This window comes from Arachis hypogaea, chromosome 12 (genome assembly GCF_003086295.3).
Source record: "Arachis hypogaea cultivar Tifrunner chromosome 12, arahy.Tifrunner.gnm2.J5K5, whole genome shotgun sequence".
NCBI lineage: Eukaryota > Viridiplantae > Streptophyta > Magnoliopsida > Fabales > Fabaceae > Arachis > Arachis hypogaea.
This window is the reverse complement of record NC_092047.1, coordinates 120406836-120432640: the sequence shown is the minus strand read 5'-3', so window position 1 is coordinate 120432640 and position 25805 is coordinate 120406836. Positions and strand designations below refer to the sequence as shown.

Below are 25805 nucleotides of genomic sequence, written 5' to 3'. Positions count from 1 at the left end.
AATCTACAAATCGAGCTTTAAACACATCTCGTATTTGTATCTCAAGATACCTCACAATAGAAGGAGAATCATATTCTACATAAATCCCTAATTTTCTTTAGGATCCCATTTTGGTGCGAGAAGGTGGGGCAATTGAAATATATATCGCACACCCAAATATTTTTAAATAAAAAATAGTTGGCTGGTGGCCAAAAGCTAATTGCAAAGGATAGAATTGATCATAACTTGTTAGTCTCAAATGAATAAGTGCTACAACATGTAAAATTGCATGCCCCAAATAGAAATAAGAAAATTTATTCTCATAAGTAAAGATCTAGCAATTAATTGGGATGCTTAATGAGTGATTCTGCTAAAACCCATTTTGTGTGTAAACTTGAGCTGCTGGATGTTCAATACTTATTCCATTAGCCATACAATAAGCATCAAAGGCTTGAGAAGTGAATTCACCAGCATTATCAAAGTGAATTACTTTGATTGGATTTTCTAGAAAAATGTGCTCTTAATCGAATAATTTGAGCAAATAATCTCGCAAGCGCCAGGTTGCGAGATAACAATAAGCACACATGTGACCATCTCGAAGATGCGTCTATTAGGACCATAAAGTATCTAAAGAATTAACATGGTGGATGAATTGGTTCACATATATCTCTTTGAATTCTTTATGAAAATTCAAAGAACTCAAACTTAATTTTTACCGGTGATGACCTTACAATTAATTTTTTTGAGAATATGTAGCACAACAAAATTCACTAGATTGAAAAACTATTTGACTCTTTAGTGAATATCCATGTAAGTTTTGAATAATTCTTTGCATTATGGTTGTTCCAGGATATCCCAAACGATCATGCCAAATTATGAATTTATTTGGACTAGTAAACTTCTAGTTTACAATGGTATGTGATTCAATTGAACTGATTTTAGTATAATATAACAAAAAAAAAAGTGAGAGTAACTTTTTTAATATAACTTTTTTTATTTGAATAATGAGTTGTGATATATAAGTACTTATGATTTTCCTCATTCATGGTTTTAATATGATATCTATTTCGACGAATATATTTAAAACTCAACATGTTTCTTAGAGACTTAGTAGACAATATATAATGCATTATTTATTATGAATTTTGTTCTTTCAGAAAACAAAATTATAACTCTTCTGGAATCTTCTATCATATTATCTGAGCCAATGATTGTATTAACTCATTCTTCTTTTGGTATAAGATGAGTAAAATATATATTATTTTTTAGAATGATATGCAAACTTGTATTATTCGCAAGACAAATATCTTCATTATATGTCCTTATCATTTTTTGTGTCTTTTTAAATTTTGATCAGAATCTCGTGTTGATAACATGTTATAAAATAAATAAATAAAAAAGAAGAAATAAATATAAAATAAAAAAGTGTAAATAAAAAACTCTAGTATTAATATTCACTAATATTATTATCTCATATAACTGAGATGATTCATATATATATATATATATATTAGCTTTTTATATATTACATCATATATATAAAAAAAGTGTTTATATTTGTTTTTGTGTGAGTAACCTGGACGTAACTTGATTTTTGCCGAACTGTTATTTTCAACGCCGGCTATAAGCTAGGAGGATCCGAGCATTTTGTCCAGAAAGATATCACGTCACGGAGAGTATGAACAAAGGAGGAGTGTATCTGCAAAAGGCACTCCGATGTTTAAGTTAGTATTGTGAATTCAATGTGTCCCTTGGAATAAAATATCATATCTTTATAGGCGAGGTAGGATAGGTCGGTTACATTTCTATTGGTCGTCTGAATTGAAGAGCAGTTATTGGATTTTAATAGATGACAACGTCTAGTCGGACGTTTCTACTCGAGGATGTCATCCCTTGAATTTGATTGTAACGCATGATGCTGAGTTATAACGTGTATAGCCGAGTTATGGTGCATAATACTGGGTTATGGTGCATAATGCCGAGTTATGACTTTGGATTTGTAACAGTCATATCATAGCCCATAACCTTGACCTGGAAATGCCTTTTAATGAAGCAAGTTGAGCTTTTGATGAGTCATAACTCGGCCATTGAGTTAGTCTTGGACGTGGGGCTATAAGCTAGGAGGATCCGAGTACTTCGTCCAGAAAGATATCACGTCATGGAAAGCTTGAACAAAGGGGGAGTGTACCTGCAAAAGGCACTCCAATACTTAAGTTAGTATTGTGAATTTAATGTGTCCCTTGAGGATAAAATATCATACCTTTATAGGCGAGGTAGGATAAGTCGGTTACATTTTTATTGGTCGTCTGAATTGAAGAGCAGTTATTGAATTTTAATAGATGATATAATGTCTGGTCGAACGTTTCTATTCGAGAATATCATCTGTTGAATTTGATTGTAACGCATGATGCTAAGCTATAACATGTATACTCGAATTATAGTGTATAATGCCAAATTATGACTTCAAATTTATAACAGTCATATCAATATTATTATTGTATGTGTGTATTTTATCTCAAACTATGCTTTTATTTATATACGTATAAATTTTATTTTTTAATAAAATATATTTTAAAATTTTTTAATAATTATTAAATAACAATTTTTTAATTTATTTATTAATTAATTTTTTATATATTATTTAATTTTAAAATTTATTCTATATTTTATAAATTTTTATTTTATTATTTATTGTTTATTTTATTTTTATAATTTGATATTTTATTATATTTAACTTCAATCTTTTTCTCAATTTTATTTTAAGTTTGAAACTTTAATCTTATCTTTTTCGATTTTAAAATTAATAATTTCATAATCTATTATCAATCTCTTTTTTAATTATCCAATTCTATAATTATTATCGTTTATGATTCACTATATTATTGATTTGTTGCAGCTATTCTAATTATCATTTATCAATTGTTAGATATGCTTTTTTCGTAATAGTTGGAGAAATTGCAATTTGCATAAAAACAAACTATTTTTCTATTTCAGCAATCGATTGGTTATTAGCGAATGAAAATTCTTTTTCTTTTATAACTTGCATAAAAAATAATAGATTTTTTCATTCAATTAACTGATTGATTAGTGAATAGAAATTCTTTTTCTTTTGTAACAACCTATTGTTTTACAAGCAAAAGTTCAATTTTTTTCTAGTCAATTAATTTTATTATTTATCTAATTAATTAGTTGAAGAAAATAATCGATTAAATATTTTTAGAATTCATTTTTTTCATACAATAACAATAGCTAATTGATTGAAACATTTTTCCAATCGATTATATTTACAATAAACACACTCTTTTGCTTGTTTGTGCAAATTAAATATGTTAAAAACAAGAGATTGAGAGAGAGTAATCTGAAGAGTGTATTAATCAGTGTGATTAAAGATACAATATACAAAGGGTATTTATATGTGCTAAATGAATCAGAATAATAAAGACATAAAATCCTACAATTAATATACAGATATAATAATATATAAATATAGACGATACTAATCGATCTAAATTGATTCTAATGATTCTTTAACAAAGGATTGGCTCGGCGAGAACAAACGGGGTTTGCATACGATCTTCAATAACCGAAACCCTAGCCTACGTCTCCCTTCTATCTCCCAGCCTTCTACATCACAAACAAATAAATCCTTTCTTCTCTGTGTTCATATTGTTGATGATGGAGTCGGCGGAAACAGGAGAATGCCTGTGGATGGTGACAGACCAATACATCTTTGGCATCCGCGTTGAGAAGTTAGAAAAATTGGGGAAGAATGAGGATAGGGATTGGAAATCCCTTCTTGAGCGGGATCGGTTTGATTTCCTTTTCAAACTTCCAGAGTCCCGCACGTGGGATCACTTTATCTTCGACGGGAAACTTTTCTTAGTCGATGTTCAACCCGTTTCTGGCACAAAGATCTACCAAATCTCCTATGTCGGCGGCGACACGTTGGGCATATCTGAGGCAGTAGCGACGGGCGCAATCCCTCCGCCACCGACCAGCTACCACAGTTTCCTTGCAAACATTAAAGATAAAGTTTACATGGTGGAGCATACTGTGGCACCACCGTCAGGAAGAAAGAGGGGGTTATGGGTTTTACGTTCGGGTTCCAGTCCCCCGAACTGGCATTCCTTGGCCGCTCCTCCAATCGAACTCGCCTCTGATTATTCGATTCATGGTTTCGTGTTAAATGATAAACTTTTCTTGCATGGCGGATCCACACCAGGAATTGCCCATGTCTACCACCCAAAATGTGACGCATGGTCGGCATGGATTAAACAGGAGGGCGTATTTTCTCTTCCTGCTTATGATGTTTTCTGGCCTGTGTCGTTCCTTGGAGATGTAGGCGATCGCAGTGTGGTGCTGACATGGAACCTGATGGGTCTTCCCGGACCTGGTGTGAAATATGAGATACACGCTTTGCTGGTGGATAATAAAGAGCATTCTTCGCCATCAATTCCTTGATGAGTTGTGTGAGGCGATCCAACCATCCTTCTTTGATGATTCGTGCTCAAATCTCAACTTGGTTGACCTTGGCAACAGCAAAGTATGCGTTATCATCGGTGGTCTCGCAGAAGGCATTCCATCCCTTTTCATTTTAGTAGTTGAATTAGGGTTGGTACAAGAGGAGGAGCAGCATATATCAGAGGAGGAGGAGCAAAGGTTCTTATCTGTGCGTGTACTCGTGAATCGAGTCTTCCATATGAAGCGTCATCTCTCAGAGGACTTCTTTCAATTGCCCTGGACCTCCTTTCTTTTCTCGCTCAGAAAGGGAACGTCGGACATAGACAGGGATGCCGTGAAGGCCTTTTCCAGGAAGAGGTCATCCGGGAAGGAAAATAATGTGGTCAAGGTTGCTCAATCTAAGGAGATTAGTTTAAAGAGAACAAAGCTAGAGTCAGCTGTTGTAGGTCTTGATAAGTACCTGGAGGTTTCTCAATTGAAGGATAAGGCTAGAGAATTGGGTATGAAGGACATGACCAAGGCTTTGAAGCCGAAGGAAAAAGAGAAGATTGAGGCAGCATTAACTCTAAAGGTGGGTGAGCTGGAGAATGCATTAAAGGATGCTAAAAATTCAAAGGAGACAATGGCTTTTGAGATGTTTTGGAAAGGGTTTGATCGTGCTGTAAGTCAAATTAAGGCTCTTGCGCTGGATGTTAATGTGGATGATATGGATGTATCCAAGATTGTGGTAAATGGAGTATTAGTGGATGCTGACATCCGGAAGGTGGTTGTGATGAAAATGCTGCAGATGTTGAGAAGAAAGACCCATAGTGTGGTTATCATATGTATTTTAATTATTTGCTGTTAGTATGGATGATGATGTAGTATGTTGGATTCTAATGATTCTCTACCAAAATAAATAAAAAATACAATTTATTATATAAATTATTCTCAAATGATTCACGTTATTTTTTCTTCTTTTTTGATCTTCCAGTAATATTTTAATTCAAAACAATAAATAAAGATTGAATCTTAATTTTTAATATCGAACTAATGATGTATTCATAGAATGGATTTAAATTTTTTAAATTTTAGATTTTTACTTTAGAAGATAAAGTGAGACCCTTTACTATTAAATATTTTTTCTTTTAATATTTTTTTTTGGTTCTACTTATGAAATAAATGGTAATAGATTGTATTTTATCCTGTAAAATAAAATTCAAAATTTAGAAAGTTTAAATTATCATAGAATATATCAAACTAAAATTAAGATCATTATTAATAGATGTTTTATCTTTTTACAGTTTTAGGTTGTCAATAATAAAATTGTAAAGATAAAATAAATAATAAATTTAATAATAATAATTTATAAAATAAATGATAAATTTTAAAATAATTTAATATATAAAAAATTAATTAATAAATAAAATTAAAAGAATGACTAACTAATTGATAATTATTTAAAAATTTTAAAAATATATTTTATTATTAAAATCATTTAATAGTGCAAATCTTCTCACATCATTTAATCGAGTCCCCGAAAAAATTTTATCATCGTAGCGCCAATTCATCACCTACTAACTTCGGAACTTGGAGCTGCGTTATGACTTCGTTTTGTATCTCAATGATGTAAAATTTTCTCTCGATTCTCATGCATGCATGCAGGGTAAATCGGAAATTTTGAGAATAAAACAACACGTAAAAAGCCTAATTTCCTTTTTTATTTTCCCCTTTACTTTTTCTAGCTCTGGCACGTAAAGAATGTTAGATCGATAACCGTGCAACAAATAATAATAATAATAATAATAATAATAATATTGTTAATTCATAAGTTAAACTAACTGAATGGTGCTTGTTAATTCATAATAATATTGTTAATTCATATCACTATAATAATGTATATGATCAAAGTAGGTAAGCTTATTGCTAATAATTTAATTTAGGTCTTGATTTATTATTACTAAGTTCTACATTGTTATCGTTGGAGATTCTTCTAACTAAATAGAATGTCGGATCTCATTAGGGAGACAATGATTTATTTGTACAATGTGTACAATGAGTTATATGAGTTACAAAATGAATAGCTCTTTGTTCACCAAGAATCGAACTCTTGATCTTTAGAATCTAAAGTTTTAATACCATGAATGATTTTATTCATCTCAAAAACTTTAGCTGATGAAAAAAATAACACTAATAGTTATATCTCTAATACTTTCTAAACCTCCATTATACACATTATACAAATATTCCATTGACTCTTTGTACTCTCCCATAGAATTATTAGAATTATTAGGGTGGAATAAGCAAGCTAAGTTTTACTAACTTGTGAGCTACTTGGTTAGCTATACTTTTTGTATATGTGAATTCAAATTATTATTGGCGAGTCCGATTAAAGCGTAATTGCTAATAACTCTATATAATCATGCATGATACTATGAAAATAAAAGCCTATACAATCTAATTTTAAAAAGATGAATGCTATTTTGTCCAACACTACTCTTAAACAATGATCTCTGATGTTTAAGGTTGTGCTTAATTTATGTATGGGTTTAAATAGAGACAAAAAATATAGATATTGAAGTAAATTGCAAATATTAATATTATTTCTGTAAAAAAATACCACTGAAAAAGAGGAGATAATAAACAAAGCTAAAATTAAAGAAAAAAGAAGGGATAAAATTAAAAAAAATTATGTATTATAAGTTGTGTCTTAATTTTTAAACCTAAAAGAAAGACATAAAAGACATGTATTTTATGTGTTTTTATGTATTATTGTGTTATAAAAAATTTGTGTCTAATAAATCAAACAAAAAACACGTATTACCATATTTAGGAGTGTACATGGCCCGGCTTGACCTGAAGATTCGGCCCGGCCCCGAACACTTTAGGGACTAATTTAGTGTGATTTCATCGGGTCTAGGGTCGGGTAAGGGTCTCAAAGATAGATCCGATCATTATTTCAGGTCGGATCCGGGCCATAACTCGGGTCACCTGAACTTGGCCCGATGGCCCGGTCATCATACACAATTAATATTTTATGTTGGATGATGGCTATTTTTATGTGGAATTTAAATATTGTAAACCTTAATATCTTGTGTTATTAGTCATTTATAAGATTATAATTTAATGTTTTATGTTTAAAATGCATAAGACTTTACACTAATGCATAATATTGTGTTATTTGTATTGATTTAAATATTTGGTGTTAGACAATATTAGTATTGATTATGGTTATGTTTTAATTTTAGAGAATGGTTGGTTCTTGTTATAATTTTTTAAGTAAATTTTACTATGTGAATTGTGAAATAAAGATTGGAGATTTGGTGATTTTTACATGCTAAAGACCCGGTTTTTATCCGATTTTTACCTGATTTTCATCCGACCCGAATGTGCGTAGATTTTATCGAGTCTAGAATCGAGTTAGGATCCAAACATTAGGTCCGGTCTATATTTCGAGTCGGATCTGAGTGAAGCCAAACTCAGTGTGGCCCGACCCATATACACCCCTAACCATATCTATTAAGTGATGGACATGTTCAGCAAAACAAACGCTTCACAAGTGTTATGTCCGGCATCTAGCTTGTAAATCCTACTTTTTTTTTCTTATATTGACTCAAAAGAATTAGATATATATCAAACTTAATTAACTACTATATATATATATGTAACATTGTTTATTGCAACACTAGGATCTTAGGTATCATTTGGTGCGGTTATTGTTTTAAAATAAAGGCTATTAAGTTGTTAAATGTGAAAAGGAGGAGGTCCTTGAGCAGTTGAGTGATGAGAAACCTTTGGAATAATAATACTGTACCTGCATCTCTCTTTTTGGTAGCTGTAAGTTGATTATTTAATGGCATTCCATTTTGATGAAAACACACTCTGCCTTGTGCTAAATTCCAATTCAATGTGGTCCTGCTTTCACTCATGTCACCCTATATATATATATAAATAAGAGTTTATTTCCAAACGCCATGCATTTATAGGGATTCAAAATGATGTACTTTCTGTGTCAGTTAATTCATTAAATTAGAGGATCCTCAATACCGGTATTCAATTAAGAAATATAAAACTTAATTTGTGAAAAGACTTTAACAAATTTAGCAACCGATAAAAAAATCTATAAAATAGAAAACAATGAATTTATCTAGAATATAAATATGTGGGGTTATTAGATGATAAAACAGAGGCATATATATATATATATATATATATATATATATATATTATATATATATATATATATATATATATATAAAACAAAAGAAAAAAAAGGTGGTAATTGTTTCGAAAATAGAATTATAAAGATGTATTAGTTGATGAGTGTGGTAGAAGTGTTACAACCGTTGATATATATAAATATGCTAAGATGTATTTCAAAATCAGCTATTAAACTAAACTCAATTAGTATAAAATATATGATGAAATGATATAAATATTTATTAAAAATAAATTAAATTACATATATATTTATACACAAATATATTTGTGATTGATTTTAGTAGTTAATTTAATATACAAAAAATATTTTTATAATATATATTGTGGCGTAAGTCCCAAAAATGTTGGCTCTATATGAAGCACAAGTACAAACATTATCCGGCTCTTCACCATTATTATTTACCAACCCTTGATAGCCCCACATTCGCATATCTATCCATCATATATATTTCCTCATTGATCACATTCAAATGAATCAGGCCAAAGAGACACGTTACAGCATACAAGGAAAAATATCATCGAATATATATGAACGCAAGATGAGTGATTCATGGTCATCATCAAGCTTTAATAAAAGGCTCATCAAGTCTCTGAAGATCGGATTTGATACGATAAAACGTGTCTTAGTGCATGAGATCGAGTGAGAGAATCATATAGAAGTCACACTTGATATACTTATCATTAGCATGCAAGTAATAATTATTTAGCATGCAGAATCAGAAGAATGAATGAAGGCCATAACCACATAAAAGGGTCTTATGAATTATTTACAAAAAGCTGCAGCTGTTGCTGCTTTAAGTTCTATGCATCATGATGAGCTAATTTAAAGTGATCAGCATTCACTATGCATGTGTATGTAAGATTCATCACAGCATGCATGCCCTTTGCTCCGATCCGATCCTGTTCATTACAAACAACACCAGGATCGTTCGGAACGATGCTTCATAATACCAACAACAGTATATATGCATTGAAAGACAGCAATGTTTCACTCACTCACTACCTCGATCAGAAGCAAAACAACCAGTACGTACATAGGAGATAGGACACAAATTTAAAAGTAAAATGAACAGACCCTATGTATATAATATATATAAGTATAGGCGCGCGGCTAATTAACTCCAATCCAGAAAGGGTTAACTATATGCCCCTTATATAAAATTGTGATTACGGATGGCCGAAATCCAGCTCTTCAAAAACATGTAACAGAATTCAATTTACATTCAATTTCAAGTAGTGGGTAGAAATTAAATAAGATCATGAATAATATAATTTATTTGAGTCATCAAGCACAACATACAACTTGAAAATCTTCTGTTATTATAAATATATTATACTAGCTAAGTAGCTAGTGTGTAAAAAAGAAACATGTAAAATAAAATGATTGGTATATAGGGAAGAAAAGGGTATGTGTGTGCAGACATAAGGTAGCAGAGTAGCAGCAGTAGTAGTGAAGCAGATCAGAGTAGGAGGCAGCAGTGGTGATGAGTGGGGTGAAGGCGCGGCATTGTCTCAGAGTCTCAACAGAGAATATGGTGCCGCGTACGGTTTATTATTCTATGGACATGGATGGACCCATTTACTTGTTATTGTTTTTATTACTGTTCAATTATTATATTACTGCTACCATGCCTTGTTCCTTTTTGTCTTATGCCTTAATTATGCCTTATTCCTTATGCTTATCTCTCTATTACATTGCAAAAGACAAATATCTCATCCATCTTCCTCTACCATCAGTCCGTCACCCTACTCATTCTCGTTTATATCATTTTTTTTCCTGTTAATATGAGAAATTAAAACTTAAAGATAGATTTGAGTATACATAAGAAAATAATAAAAATTAGTAAAAAAAAAAAATTGTGTACATCTAAAACTTGAAAATGTGTATACAGAGTCTAAAAATTGCACATCTGAAATTTATGTTAACTAATTATTGCATGTTTTTGTACTACATTTTACAGATTTATCCTATTTAAACTATGCCAACTTATCGTAATTTGTTTTTGTCTTAAAAAAAAGGGGTAAAAGTGTGAAATAGAAATTTGAAGAAAGTACTAGACATAAAATCACGTGTTATTACTTAAAAAAACTTTTAGCTAAATAAGCCAAATTGAAGATATTTTTCTTTATTTGATCTAATTGATTGATAACGTTAAAATAAATAAAATCGTTTTCACTAATTATTTATCTTATTATTTTTAGAATCTAAATTTAAGGATTCAAGTCTACACATCCAAACTATGTTAAGTTGTAGATAACTAACTTACAAGCCAAAACATCTAGCCCATGCATTATTCAAGTTTTTGTATGTTAAGACCTATATTGTTTGTGGAAAAAGTCTAGGGGCAGCCATTTTTATGTTTTCTAATCATCGCTTAACCATTAAAATAAAAGTGAGTGATCTCCACCATTAGATATAATCTCACACCATTAAAAATACTATTGATGGCCAGTTGTTTGTCCATTCAAGCAATTTATTTTGCTCCTTCATGTTGCTTTTTTCTTTCCTTTTATACCAGAAATTCTCCATCTTTATATCTAAATTTTATACCTTTACTAAGCCATACAAATTACAAAGACATAAAGTGTAAGATGCTATGATTCGAGATCCTTTTGTGTGTATAAGCTTTAATTAATTAATTGAGTATCCGACTGGACACTCTCACTCACTATAAAGCCACAGAAGAACCAATATACTCTTCTCCAAAACTCTTCAGTCTTCATTCACACTTTGCTTTCTACCGTTTGCTCTCTCTATCTCTTTTGCTTCTCAAAATAAATTTTAACAAAAAAATGGAGAAGGAAAAACCAGAAACACAAGCATGGAGCATGTTGCTGAGGCAACCTGAGACACCACAAGACCCTATGGAGTTCTTGTCTCGTTCATGGAGTGCCTCTGCTCTTGAAGTGTGTAAGGTTCTTTCTCCAGCTCAACTTCCAGCACCACCTTCTTCTTATAAGGCCAACAACAACAATGGTGGTTGTTCTAATAATAATAATAATAATCATAATTCTATGCCTATACTTGAGGACATTGCTGGTGAAGCTGCTGAAGAATCTGCCATTGTTTCTGGCAACCCTTTTTCTTTTGCTTCCTCTGAGACCTCTCAGATGATCATGGACCGAATCATGTCACAGTCGGTATGTTCTTTCTTTTGCTTTATTAAGGATGTTAATTCAGTTTCAATTCATTCATGTTTATAACATGTTTTGCTGAAAATAGTAGAATCACCTCTCAACTTGATTCGTAGGTCACAAACCATAATTTGAAAAGAAGTACTAAAAAGATGAAATTATTTTAGAAATTATAAGCCAAACACAGCCTTAATCTACGCTCATCTTCTACAACAACTCACTTTCCTTGTTTCATGCGACTTTACTTTTGTTTTCACTTTTTACATGTCCTCTCTTTTTGATATTTTCTGTTCTGTTTTCCTCTAGTGGTCCAGAAGCTTATTTGCGTTCTGCAGGGTCGGTCTTGTTGTTCAGTTTCTTACCAAGCTTTCATTTTTCTGTTAATTTTGAATGCAAATCCTCCTCAGTAAGCTTAAAGTTCCATTTTTTCTTATCTGGGTCATATTGGCAAAAACAGAACCATTCCAATTTTCATTTAGCTTCCAATTTTCTTGTCTTAAACAGCTTATGTTGAGTTATTCTTTAGTGTGTAGACTACGGAGTGTTTAACGTTTCACTATAGTTAGTGAGCACTTTATATGTTGAAATTTAATTCAGAAAAAGAAACTGAAGCAATTGGTGATTGTTGTTTGAGTTTGGTCAGCAGGAGGTGTCTCCAAGAACCTCAGGGAGGCTATCTCACAGCAGTGGCCCACTCAATGGCTCCCTCACAGATAGCCCTCCAGTTTCCCCAACTGAAATTGATGATTTCAAGGTAAGCATCCTTCTCTTCATTTTCATCTTTCTCTTTCTTTTTTAGCAATAGCAATAGCATGAATCCCATATCAACCTAAACAAGACACAGCCATGTTGATTTGTTTTGGCTTTCTTAAGGAAAGGAAAAAATAAAAGAAATATTTTTTGGGTACAAAGCACGAGCACTGACCAAACTGTACCATGTTAGTTCCAGCTTTCTCTGTAACCACAAACAAACTTCGATGACACTCGGAGGACAGTACCCACAGGTTCTCTCTGCATTCTTCACTACTATACTAACACTAACAGACAAACAAAAAGTAGAAATTGAAAATGTTTTAGTTTTGGTTGCTAGTTAAAAAGGCTAAGCTTAATTTAGCTCCAAATGATTAGCACAAACAACAATTTTTAGAGGCGAATTTGTTAGTAATTGATTTTCTGGGGACTGGATAATACATTAATAGTTAAAGTATATCGAAGATTGAGAGAAAAAAAAAAAATCCTTTTGAAGACTAAATTATTGGCATTTCTATCTAACATGACAAAAATTTGGTGTTACCATTTGTCTTTATTGCTGCTCTTGTTAACAAAAGTTGAGGAAGGAACAAAGAAAAGAAAAGAAAGAACAAAATCTCTATATTTGTTTGTTACATTGCATCTCTTATCATGATTGTCTAAAACCTCTGTCATTCTTCCTGATTCTGGTCCCCTCATCCTACTGTGAAATTGGTTAACAAGATCCCACCTTGAACACCAACCAAAACTGCTCCCTTTGAGTCCAAACTTCAGCCCACAAGGGGATTCAAAATTCGTCTTTATTCGTCTTTAGCTCTGGCACACCAATCTTGTTACCCATTTAGTCTCCCATAGCAACATTTGCACATTTTAAAGAAAACTAAATAATAAAAATTCCTCACAATTAAACAACAGCAGAGTGAAACAAAAACACATCTAGTGTAAAGGTTTTTTACTATTATTTTGTACGGAACATCTAAGCTTAAGTTATCATAATAGAAATCAATCTCTCAATAATTCATAGTAGAAAAAGAAAAGAAGAAAGGTACATTGTGACTCGCGGAAGGAAGACATAAAACCTAATCTTTATTAACATCATATATGCAGTGTAGCCGCTCCAACAACAACAGCCATAATAGCAACAACAACATCACCAGCCTGAGTAGTCAATACAGGGCTTCCGCCACCGGTGGCGCCGCCGTGGCAGCAGGTGGTGGTGGTGGCAAGACGGTAGGAAGGTGGCTTAAGGACAGGAAGGAGAAGAAGAAGGAGGAAACAAGGGCCCACAATGCTCAGCTGCATGCAGCGGTTTCGGTTGCTGGTGTTGCCGCCGCTGTTGCAGCCATTGCCGCCGCCACAGCTGCCTCCTCTGGGTCCGGCAAGGACGAGCAGATGGCCAAGACAGACATGGCAGTGGCGTCTGCCGCAACGCTTGTTGCGGCTCAGTGTGTTGAGGCCGCAGAGGCTATGGGGGCTGAGCGTGATCACTTGGCCTCGGTGGTTAGCTCCGCCGTGAACGTAAGGTCCGCCGGCGACATCACGACCCTGACGGCTGCCGCGGCAACAGGTATGCATATAGAAAAGCATTGTTATGAGATTAGAATAACTTTTCTTTTGTTGGATTTTATTTAAAGTGTTGAATATTTTGCAGCTTTACGTGGGGCTGCCACGTTGAAGGCAAGGGCGCTGAAGGAGGTTTGGAACATCGCTGCTGTAATTCCTGTGGACAAGAATGCCCCTGCTGGTGGTGGTGGTGGCGCCGGCGGAGGTAGCAATGGAAGCTCTAATAGTAGCTTCAGCGGTGAGCTTGTTCCTGAAGAGAACTTCTTAGGCATCTGCAGCAGAGAATTGCTGGCAAGAGGTTGTGAACTCCTAAAGCGCACGCGCACAGGTCAGCATAGCATAGCATGGTTTTCTGTCTTCTGTCTCTTACTGAATTCCATGCCATTCCTTTCATGCATGTGAATATGTCACTTGATTTGTCGCAGGCGAACTTCACTGGAAAATTGTGTCTGTTTACATTAACAGGATGAACCAGGTTATTTCTTTTTCTTTTTTCACTCCTCAAATATTCCACTTTAATTATTTGGACATCAATTAGACTTTGTAATGATTAGAATCTTAATAATGAGGGGGCTAGTATGAACAAAAGTTGTCATGTTATGGCGCCTTAGCTTTGATGCGATATGCTAAAGGATCCACCTTTGCTTTAGTTTCCTAGAAATCTGTAATTTTAACTCTTTGGAAGCTCTTTTTGTGCAGGTTATCCTCAAGATGAAGAGCAGACATGTTGCTGGGACCATCACAAAAAAGAAAAAGAGTGAGTCTTTGAATACTCTTGTCCCCTCACTCTCTCTCTCTCTCTTCACTAATTATCTTTGACAGATTCTTGAGGGTGGGTCTAATTCCATTTTCGGGATTTGTGAAAGTCAAGCTCTTTAAAGTTGGAAAAACATCAAAACTCTTCTTCTTTAATTCCAACCCCCTTTTGAAATTGTGTTCTATTATTTCGAAATTATGTTAGGAATATAAAATATAAAGCACTTCGTATTATGTATGTATAACTATAATAATGTTCAACGAGTAAGCATTCTTTTTCCCTTTTGCAATTTTGGACAGATGTGGTGCTTGGAGTGATCAAGGATATGCCTGCTTGGCCGGGCCGCCACTTGTTGGAAGGGGGCGAGAACCGCCGCTACTTTGGGCTGAAGACAGTGATGCGTGGCGTTGTTGAATTTGAGTGCAGAAACCAAAGAGAATATGATGTTTGGACTCAGGGTGTGTCAAGGCTTCTCTCCGTTGCTGCAGAAAGGAATGGTAGAAACAGAATATGTACTTCTGTTGGATTGTGAGGGATAATAAACAGATTTTTTTTGGCACTTGGGAATGGTAAAATCTTATTGATGCATGGTATTATTGGCGGGCTCTAGATCAATTTGTAAAAAAGGGTGTAAATTTCTAGTTTATGTCAGATGGGGTTTAGGTTTAATTTGATATTGGGATAACATACATTAGTACTTTGATGTATTTATTTAATTTTTTTCAAATAGGAAAGCATTGCTATTTAAGCCAAAGTATGTGAAGACCATGTGAAACCTTGTGTTTCTTTCACTGAGATGGAAAGAAAAGTAGTCAAAAGAAGAAAAAGGAGTCACATTTGGATTTGGGTGAAGGTGTAATATTGAAGATCGATAAAGACATAACATTATTCTATTGTGCTTTGTTTATTATACCATACATGTTGGTTTGGGATTTCTTTTTCTTTGTTTTCTAGGATTGGATCCCGAGACATTGTTTTAAGGTTGATGATGATGATGATGATCTTGAGCCATCACTATCTTGGATTACTTCCTTCCACTTTGTTAATTCTGTTTGCATTAAAAAAATTTGAGATCAGGAAAAAAGAAAAGAAAAGAAAAAGTGATCCAAAGGTTAAAAGAAAAGAAATCATTGATTTTGTTTTGGTACAGTAAGCCATAAGAAAATTGGAGCCCTGAGGTCCTTGAATTAATTGGAGGCCTAAATAATACTCTTCTAAACCCACGATAAGTATATCTGAGCTTTTGCTTCCTAGAAACTTCCATTAGGAAAGTAAGCAGCTTTCAATACTTGAACGCAAACTGCATTCGGCTGCTTGATGGTCTTCTAAGCTTGTTTAGCCAAATAAGCAAGGTTTTGTGTTTCCCAATCCTTAAATCCAAGCTCATCATCTCTTTTGCTTGCTGTAATTGATTTCCATCCCGTTTAATGTATTCTTCTTTCCTTTCTTGACGAAGCCCACCAGAATTTAGCCATTATAGAGCTCAACTTCTTACAACACTCATAGAGTCATAGTGTTAGTTAGAAATAAATATCGAAGAAGAAGGTTATTCAAATTGTTAAGTGAGCTTTTAGCAGAGAAGTTGGTGTCGAAAGAAACATATTTAAGGATGTTAAATGAGAGTTCGATTAACTTAGCAAATCGAGGAGTTATTCGAGCGGAAGGATCGAAGATTCTTGAAATCGAACATTATTCTATAGCCATTACATGATTAGGCAAAAAAGCGGAACGGTGACTTGTGTTTTCACATACGTGGGATGTTCATTTTAAATTGATCAGTTAGGAAAATAGCTATAAATACTAGAAGGCTCGAAGTCACAAGGGTTGAAACTTTACTTCAGAAAACACTCAAGCACACTCACATCCCCAGCGAATTTCTGAGTCTGTGTTCGAGTCTCTTTTTTGTAGGATTCCTTCCATATTTTTATCTTTTCAATTTACAATTTCTGCAAAACTATACTTTCCATGTTCAATTTATCTTTCAAACAACTTTAATTTTCTTGTCAAATTTACATTCCAACATCTTTAATTTCCATGTCGAAAGTCCTTTGATTCACTCGAAGGTATTTTATCGCATTGTTTAAATTCAATGCAAATTATTTCGATTTCAGTCAATTTTATTTTCAAAATATTTATTTAACACCTTTTTTAGTCTTTTCTTTTAAATCTTGTCCGATTTGAAGATCTTTGATGCACTTCCAGAAAACTGGTACTCACAAAAAAGAGGAGTTATTCAAGAGAACTTTTAGTGATAATATTTTAGGAGTAAATAGGCTTAAACAAATAAAAAATAAATTTTTTGGATTTTTTTTTTGTAAAAGCAGCCAAATAGAATTTTAAAATAGTTTTTTTAATTATGCGGATATACCCGATATTCAATCCGATCTGCAAGTATGCGAATTGAATCAGATTCGGCCTAAAAAAATGTGGATATCGTATCCGATCGATCCGATGAGTGCAATACGGATCAGATAGAATTTTAGGCTATATCCAATCCGATTCGATCCGTGTGCAGTCCTACTAATTAAAATAGCGAGTAACTTCTTTTAAGTTGCCTTTGATCCAATCTAGAACTTGAGAATTCAAGAAAGAACGGTGAAGGTTACTAATTTTAGTGCTAATTCAAAGACTTTTCACAATCAAACAATCGCGAAGGACATAAAACACTGATTCCACCTTGCCAACACACACCTCACAAGTAGGTCTATAGTTGAATGTTTTCTCATCCTTTCTTGGTTTGTTAGGAGGGACCCACTATATGCCAAACAAAGAAAATATCGAACAAGTTGTGGACATTGAAGCTTTTATACCAGTTTATAAACAGCGCTACTGCTATAATGTTTAAAGTTTATGCACACTTCATAATTCATATGCAAATTTGCAACTAAACTCTATTGATGCTTCCAAAAAAAACAAGCCAAACATGTGAGTCTAAAACAAAAAATCAGCAAGAACTCCAATTCATCCTCCATAGACACTGTCTCTCCTCACGCTGAGTTAAAAGACACAATCTGAAAAACTTGACAGAGAAATAAAAAAAAAAAAAAAAAAAGTAAAAAAAAAAAAACCACGCGTGTCAAATGACAACCAAGAATATCACTATGTGAAATGTTACACACATAGACTTCTTTCTCTCACCGCACCCCAGTACACCCACACTCTTTCAAAGCAAATATCTAACTACACCTCACAACACTCTCTAATCAAAGAGTACAGAGGAAAAGAAAAATCAGATACAAGCTTAAAGTGTTTCTGACTGGTGCAAAAACAAATGAAGAACTTAGCCTCATATTTATAGCCTAGGCCACCCACTCCATTTGCTATCCTAAGCAATGTAGGACTAATTCAACCAAATCCTAACAATCTCCACCTTGATTGAAATAGTCACACATCTTCAGCTTCCATTGTCAACACCGACAATTCTTTGCTGCCATTGTCTATACCGACAATCATAGTTCAGAGAACTATCATACTCCACCATGAAAGTATACTCACTTGGAATTAGACCACTCCAAGCATTTCGCCTTGGTACAGATCGAAACCTTGCTGAAAATTCATGGTGCAACTTCCAAATTGGCTTTTCCTGGAAGTTCTTCAGCCATCGACCTAACTCCGCCACACACCTTGCATCTCAACGCCAACCAATGCCCGTGTGCAATTGTGGACCCGATTGCCACAACTTATCCTTATCCATGGCAGTGCGGTAATACCATGAGGATACTTCTTGTCTTCTAGAGAACATCATCTTCTCTCATAGAGAGAGCAACCAGAGATCTTCTCCTTCAACGCCTTGTGCAAACCTGATTGTATCAACACATCCTTGACTTGTACTTGCCACAAGCCAAAATTGATTCTTCCATCAAATTTCTCTATTTCAAGCTTCACAGCACTTGAATATCCAGACATTGTTGCAACCGTATACTGGAATAGTATAACTCAACTGTAGACCGTGCACTAGGAAGGGTCCCCAGGAAAGAGAGGTGGGTCACAATGGACACACTTAAATACCAAGTCTTTCCTTAGCCAGAACCTTTTCCAAACTGCACTCTCACAGTGTCACACTGCCTTCCAGCAACAACAACAGCAACCAAAGATCAACCTCAAGCCACAGGACAAAATTCTTTTCTGATGTGGAAGGTCAGACTAGGCTGCAACCACAGAGCATACTAAGAATAAATCCACCGAATCGAAGTCTATACACTTGTTGGGAATAAGACACAATTCCCCTGAGAAAACACCTTGACAGAGAAATAAAATAACACAATCACAACACAAGAATTAACGTGGAAACTCCAATTACCGGAGAAAAAACCACGGCGTTGTCAAATGACAACAGAGAATATCACTATGTGAAAATTGTACAACACATAGACTCTTCTCTCACCGGCACCCCAGTACACCCACACTCTTCAAAGCAAATATCTAACTACACCTCACAACACTCTCTAATCAAAGAGTACAGAGAAAAGAAAAATCAGATACAAGCTTAAAGTGTTTCTGACTGGTGCAAAAACAAATGAAGAACTTAGCCTCATATTTATAGCCTAGGCCACCCACTCCATTTGCTATCCTAAGCAATGTAGGACTAATTCAACCAAATCCTAACATTGAGATATGAGTTGAGCCAGCTTTTCAATACACAGAACAAAGACGTATGGAGACATTAGGTCGTCTTGTGTGATTCCTCTACAGGATATGAACGAATCTATTCTGTCTCAATTCCAAAGTAAGCTCATGCTGGTTGACGTAATGCACTCCCAAATAATACTCATGATGAATGAAGAAATTTTGGCATCTTTTAGAGGGTCAAGGATGAACTGTCAGTTTAATATATCATATGCTTTTTCTAAGTCTATTTTTAGTGCCATAAAACTCACCTGACCTTTCTTAGCATGCATGACATATATTACTTTTTGGACAACCAAGATATTATTAGCACCATGATGCACATCCACCAACTCACTCATGACATTTTTTAGCTTAATAGAGATTAATTGGTCAGTAGCTTGTACATCATATTGCACAACACCAATTAATCGGAACTGAGAAATCATCTTTGGATGGTCCAGTTTATGAATGAAAGAGATGAAAGTGGAGTTAACAATTAAAATAGTTCATCTAAGTAGGATCCTGAAAAATATTTTTTATCCACTGCTCCACTAAAACTTTAACATGTGACTAAACTTTTTTAAAATACATGGCAAGCAGCCTGCTCGGTTCAGGAGCTTTTTAGCTGCCTATTGCTAACAAAATCTCTTTAATTCATCTGGCATTAAAGGAAAAATTTGCTTTCCAAATTCAACTTAACATTCGAATCTTCTTGTGTATATAGCTTAGCATAAAAAGCAATACCAAACTCTTTGAGATCATTCGGGTTCTCAATCCAGTTGCTATTATCATTTCTCAACATAAGGATCTTATTCCTTTTCTTTCTAGAAGTTGTAACATCGTAGAAGTATTTTGTATTTCCATCTCCAAATTAAAATCAATTACACCTAAAGTTTTGCTTTTAATATATTTTCTCTTAAATGCAAAATTGTTCATATTCTTACCACAACTCTTTATGTAGATTAAGAATGTTTATCTTAAAAATATAAACTACGAAGATATTCCTTCAAAGCATACTAGAATATTATATTTTTTTTCTCATAATATGCTAAAAATTTTCAATATTTCAAACTCTGGTCTTATTTATAAAAGAAAAAAAAATCTAGCATAATTCACCTTCCTCTAACCAAACACAAAAATATCTTATTTATATTTAACGTATGAATTTTTTATTTGATATTTCTTTTTGGTGACTCTTGAATTGATATAATATAGAATTCAAATAAAATAAAAATAGAGAATAAATGAAGATAAATAAGAAAAATAAAATTATTATTATTATTATTATTATTATTATTATTATTATTATTATTATTATTATTATTATTATTCATTTCCGAAGAAACCTGGGGAGAACAGATGGGCTCAGGAATAAAATGAAATATATAAAACAAAAAAGGTAAATAATGTAATAAATAAATAAATAAATAATAAATGAAGTTCATGAAATGAAGGTTGAGTGATTGATGGTCATTCTCATATTACACAGTAAACACTTCGTTTTCCCCCAAATCTGTGAAAACCCTAAAGCACAGCGAAAATTCGCAAATTTTCAAATCGAGAAGAAATGAGTATTGAGAAGTTGAGCACCGAAGAATGTCAATCACTCTACTCTCTGCTCAGAGCTGAGCAACGCCCACTCCATGAGATCGTTGCAGATTTCAACAGCTCTCTCCCTCGCCATCGCCATTTCACTCTCTGCTCCTACCTCCTCATGCTCTTGCAGGCAACACTCTCAATTTACCTCTTTTTTCCTTCGTTTTTAATTACTGCGTTTCTGCACTGGATTTTGGCCTCGCTTTATACTAGGGTTTTGGGATTTTATGCTTGCTTTTGGGTTTTTCGTTGTGTGAATTCTCGTAATTGTGTGCTGATTTTTTCACAAAAGTGAAAAAAGCCTACCTGTACCTAGTCAGATACTGGTACAAATTTTGGCGTCATTTTATTTATCTGTTATTATTTCTTAAAGAGATCTATTTTGCTCAATCTAATTTCTGAGTTACTCAGGTGGAAATGTTATTGCTTTAAAATAATGTTTTTATATTTTATTTTTCAAATTTTGGTTCCCTTAAGTTTTGTATTGAGAATTCTGAAGACGAGGTGCTGGACTCTCAATGAGAAACATTGTATTGTAACTACTTAGAAAAGATTGCACATTTTGACATGTCATTTGCGTTTCTGGTTTCTTTTTATTTTTATTTTAGTGACATTTGAATTATAGCTAATTAAGTGTGGATATTGTTGGATTTAAACAAGGGGTGCATTTCCCTGCTGATCAGTGTTGGTTTCTGTGAAAAATTGCATTTTGACAGGCATGTATTGAATCATGCGTGTTTAGATTTATAGGTTTTTTTATTGCTTATTTAGGTGCAAGCAATGTTGAATGTTATCTAATTGGTATCTTTCGTGTGCAGGACAAGCAACTCAACATCTCTGAGCGAATAATTGCCTTTGCCCTACTTGTTGAAGCATATTCATCCCAGAGACCCGCTTCAAATCCTTTCATAAGCTTTATTGTAAAAGTAAGTCTTTTTTTTTTTCATTCTATCCTTCTCGTGCTGTTGCTCAAAGCTCTGTGCAGTTGTTAGAACCGGTTCTAATTTAGTTGTCTTTTGAAATTCGTAGCTGAAACAAATTATCAAGAGTAATATTAAGCAACTGATATTTCTGTAGTTTTCATTTCTGCTATAAATTAACTTGGGTTTATTATTTCCTTTTTTTAATAATCTTTTTATTACTCCTCATAGATATTTTGCAATGATATTGCATCATATGACACACAAGATAAGTATAATTTCTTGTCTGCAGGTTGCTTGTCATGAAGGGTCTGAAAAAGTTGTGAGAGCGTTCATTCTACAATTGTTAGGTGTTAATGCCTCCAACAGTGGCAAAGAGGTTATAGTCTGATTTATTTCTTGATTTTACAGCATTCATTCTCTTTTTATAGAATACGTCAAATATTATGTACTCTCTATTGGTCCAGAGTCTGCTTTCATACCTTCTCTTACATGAGATGTGATCTTTAGTGTTTAATGGTATGAAATTCTGAGGTATTATTCCTTTTGGTGGAGGATTGCAGTTTCTTAAACAGTCTGCTTCTGATTACGTGAAAGGATTTGACCAATCATTGCATGTAAGTTATGTATAAACTTTATAATACATTACTTGACCAGGATATATTCAGTATTGCCCTTACACATCATCTAAATTCTGATAATATTCCTTTAAATGTCTCTAGGATGGACCTTCCTTTGCTTTACCTCATGGGACATTAGTACCTAATTTATTCTCTGATTCCAGGATTTTCCACCTGTAGATCAGTTGCAGCAGCAGTTTTCTGATAAAGTTCATCATGAATCATATCATAGCTTATTTAAGGGTGGTTCTATAAAAAATGTAGTCCCAGACCCTGATGTTCCTCCCAATTGTAATGCAGATTCAGCAGAGTATGGCCCTATGCATTGGATTGACCAATTAATGAAGCTTTTCTTAAAAAAAATAAAGAAATTGTTTGGTCCTTCCTTCAATATTTTCATATAGCTATTTTATATCAAACCTTATATTTTCTTCATTATAGTAATGGCCTGATTATAGGTTTGAATTGCGACCGGGAACAAAACCTAAACTTGGCACCGGCGACAAAGACGAAGCAGTAGTTGGGTTATTGTCTAATCTTTCACTGGAAGGATTGAGCCCTCACTGGATCAGGCCCCTTCCACCAAGGCTACCAATACTTGATGGGGAGGTATTTCGCATTTGTTTCTGCAATGATTAACCCGAGCCTTGATAGTTCAAACTATTTATGCTGGAGAATCCTTTTCAGCTAGTTTGGCTCAACCCTGATGACAATCATGAACTTATGTGGGACTACGGTATGTGCGTTGATACTAGCAGAGGTGCTGCAGTAAGAGATTTAATTGCAAAAGCTCTGAAGGGAGCCCTTGCACCTGCACAGCAAGAGGTGATCACTGTTACTATGATTTTGTAGAAGTAATTTATGAAAACAAAGAAGAAAAGGATACAAGGCTTGCATCATTTCCTGTAGAAATGTGTTTAACTCTGCATGTCTTTTAAATTAATTTGTTGCAGAAAGTATTTTATCCTTTTATATATGATATAAGCAAAATATTGGGATTTTAAGGAAAATTACACCCGCTGGAATAATTTTCCTAGTAGTATATAATATATTCTGTATATATTTCTTTTTGCATTGTCATACCAATTGGCTTGGACATCAGACCACTTGTGCTCGCTCATTTTGTCTCGCCTAAATGGAATGGCACTTAGTTCCCCAGACTGAATCCCCATGTCTGCTCTTCTCCACCTGCAACCCAAGGAAGTTCACTTTACCAACACAACATTTGGGTCGTCCCCTTAATTTTTTGCTGACCCTGGCCCTGGTCCAGGGCTGGCCTTTTGGAAATATAAAATTAGTATCGTGTTAATTGTTTCATGAGGACTAAGATGGTTGTGTTTTTTGCATCCAGCAAGTGTTGGTGGAGTTGGCGAATGATCCAAAGCTTGTATACCACTGTGGACTAACTCCAAGAAAGTTGCCAGTATGTGTCTTTGTAATGTTTCTGATAAAACGTCAAGCAAGTTGCTTTTTGTAATATTTATTTTCAAATTGGTAATCAGGAACTGGTGGAAAATAATCCCCTTATTGCAGTTGATGTTCTCACTAAGTTGATAAACTCCCCCGAAATAGCAGAGTATGTTTTTGGCCTTTATTTTATCTCTTTCTTTCCTCTAAGTTATAAATTATTCAATCGCTATTATATTCTTTGTTTCTATTTGCTCATTTATGGAAACAGATACTTTACAGTACTCGTGAATATGGACATGAGTCTACACTCAATGGAAGTTGTGAACAGGCTAACAACTGCAGTTGAATTGCCTTCAGAATTCGTTCACATGTACATAACTAATTGTATATCATCTTGTGTGAACATTAAGGTATTTGACTTCGCCTAAATTATTTATTTTTCATGTCTAAAACATGACAGGATTTTTGTTCCTATGGTTTATATGTCTAATTGCCTATATTTGTGCATCTAAAATATAACCGTCCTTTTCTAAGTCTTGCTTTTGGCAGTTGGAACAAAGTGTGATGTAAAAAATCACATAATAATTATGTGACCCTTTAGGTGGTCTCCTAATCCTAACTTATATGCAAAGATCTTGTGGTCAAAATGTTTCAAGGGTCCTGCCATACTCATGAAACTTAAAAGGGCCAAACATGTATTGACTTTTGAATGTTTATAAGCACGACAAAATTGTGTCACCATTATACATTCAGTTCAATTTGACATTTTTTAAACAGCTTGCAATAATTTTTCTTGTGGATTGTTTCGTTCTATTGGATGAAGAGACAATGAAAATATGGTTGCATCTTTTGTCTGTCTTAGTGAATCATATCAACTGAAAATGAAATTAATGTTTGTCTCTCTGTACTATGCATGCTGTCTATGTTATTCCTATAATTAATTAACATGTAAGCATTTTAACCCCCCCCCCCCTTTTCTTTCCCCAAACAGGACAAATACATGCAGAATAGGCTTGTACGACTTGTTTGTGTTTTTCTGCAAAGCCTTATTCGAAACAACATTATCAATGGTGAGTTTTCTCAGCTTTTGAAGCCTGAAAGCTGTTGCTAAAATGTCATGTTATATTATGTATCTTATAACATTATATTCTTGAAGAAATGTGAAAGAAAGTTGTAACCACCGTGTTACTTACGTGTGTATACATGAATATTTTTCCATCATCATAACCTGTCTTTTGCGTATGCATATGTAACTCATGTTGGTAAATGGTCCTTCCTTTGCAGTTAAAGACCTCTTCATTGAAGTTCAAGCGTTTTGCATTGAATTCTCGCGGATTAGAGAGGCAGCTGCATTGTTTAGGCTTCTCAAGTCATTGGAATGAATATGATTGTTTTGACTTGTTAAAATTTTTTCCTCTATTGCTTCTCCATCCCTTACAATACATTCTGATGTAGATATGTATCTACCTAGAGCTAATTAGCATTCTGTACTAATTTTCATTTTATGGACAATAAATATCAGTTTGTTGGCCTACGAAGTCAGTTATTTCAGTTTTTAATTGAACTGGGCTATATCATTGAATTTCACAATATGTATGTACCTTACCTTCACAATTGGCAAATAGGTGTAAACAGTGTATTTGGTTTCAGACCGAAAACAAATTTAACTGTCATTTGGATGCTGATATTTTATCCTAAAAAGACCGGCTATTTTATAAGAATTTAATACTCAATAGCAATGAAATGTATATAATTTATAAGATGATATTGTAGTGGGATGCATTTGGTTTCTATTGAGTTCTATAG

General features: G+C 33.8%; 2 protein-coding genes across 8 annotated transcripts; both read left to right on the top strand.

Moving 5' to 3' along the window:
• Positions 1-11229: 11229 nt before the first annotated feature.
• Positions 11230-15781, top strand: LOC140177235 (VAN3-binding protein-like). Of its 6 annotated transcripts, none has more exons than XM_072210406.1 (8): positions 11342-11781; positions 12422-12529; positions 12719-12779; positions 13633-14092; positions 14177-14416; positions 14514-14563; positions 14788-14845; positions 15145-15781. In XM_072210406.1, the coding sequence occupies exons 2-8, from the start codon at positions 12474-12476 to the stop codon at positions 15375-15377; spliced, it is 1158 nt and encodes a 385-aa protein (XP_072066507.1). In that variant the 5' UTR covers positions 11342-11781; positions 12422-12473; the 3' UTR covers positions 15378-15781. The 6 variants fall into 6 exon arrangements, with proteins under 6 accessions (XP_072066504.1, XP_072066505.1, XP_072066503.1 ...); XM_072210405.1 differs by having other exon boundaries at positions 12419-12529; XM_072210407.1 differs by having other exon boundaries at positions 11647-11781; positions 12410-12529.
• A 5021-nt stretch (positions 15782-20802) lies between these two features.
• Positions 20803-25533, top strand: LOC140177234 (uncharacterized). 2 transcript variants are annotated; one of them, XR_011869070.1, is made up of 12 exons: positions 20803-21179; positions 21868-21975; positions 22262-22348; positions 22533-22586; positions 22754-22899; positions 23048-23198; positions 23277-23414; positions 23941-24012; positions 24092-24165; positions 24279-24409; positions 24991-25069; positions 25284-25533. XR_011869070.1 is itself a non-coding variant. In XM_072210401.1 (12 exons), exons 1-12 carry the CDS (start codon positions 21021-21023, stop codon positions 25379-25381), a joined length of 1308 nt encoding a protein of 435 aa, XP_072066502.1. In that variant the 5' UTR covers positions 20803-21020; the 3' UTR covers positions 25382-25533. The 2 variants fall into 2 exon arrangements, 1 of the variants encoding a protein (XP_072066502.1); XM_072210401.1 differs by having other exon boundaries at positions 24268-24409.
• Positions 25534-25805: the final 272 nt, after the last annotated feature.

Coding starts and splice junctions, on each gene's coding strand:
- LOC140177235 (XM_072210402.1), top strand. CDS start 11,434: ATGGAGAAGGAAAAACCAGAAACACAAGCATGGAGCATGTTGCTGAGG. Junction 14,564..14,787: donor ACATTAACAGGATGAACCAG/GTTATTTCTTTT, acceptor CTTTTTGTGCAG/GTTATCCTCAAGATGAAGAG. Junction 14,846..15,144: donor CATCACAAAAAAGAAAAAGA/GTGAGTCTTTGA, acceptor AATTTTGGACAG/ATGTGGTGCTTGGAGTGATC.
- LOC140177234 (XM_072210401.1), top strand. CDS start 21,021: ATGAGTATTGAGAAGTTGAGCACCGAAGAATGTCAATCACTCTACTCT. Junction 21,180..21,867: donor ACCTCCTCATGCTCTTGCAG/GCAACACTCTCA, acceptor TTTCGTGTGCAG/GACAAGCAACTCAACATCTC. Junction 24,166..24,267: donor AACTCCCCCGAAATAGCAGA/GTATGTTTTTGG, acceptor TTATGGAAACAG/ATACTTTACAGTACTCGTGA.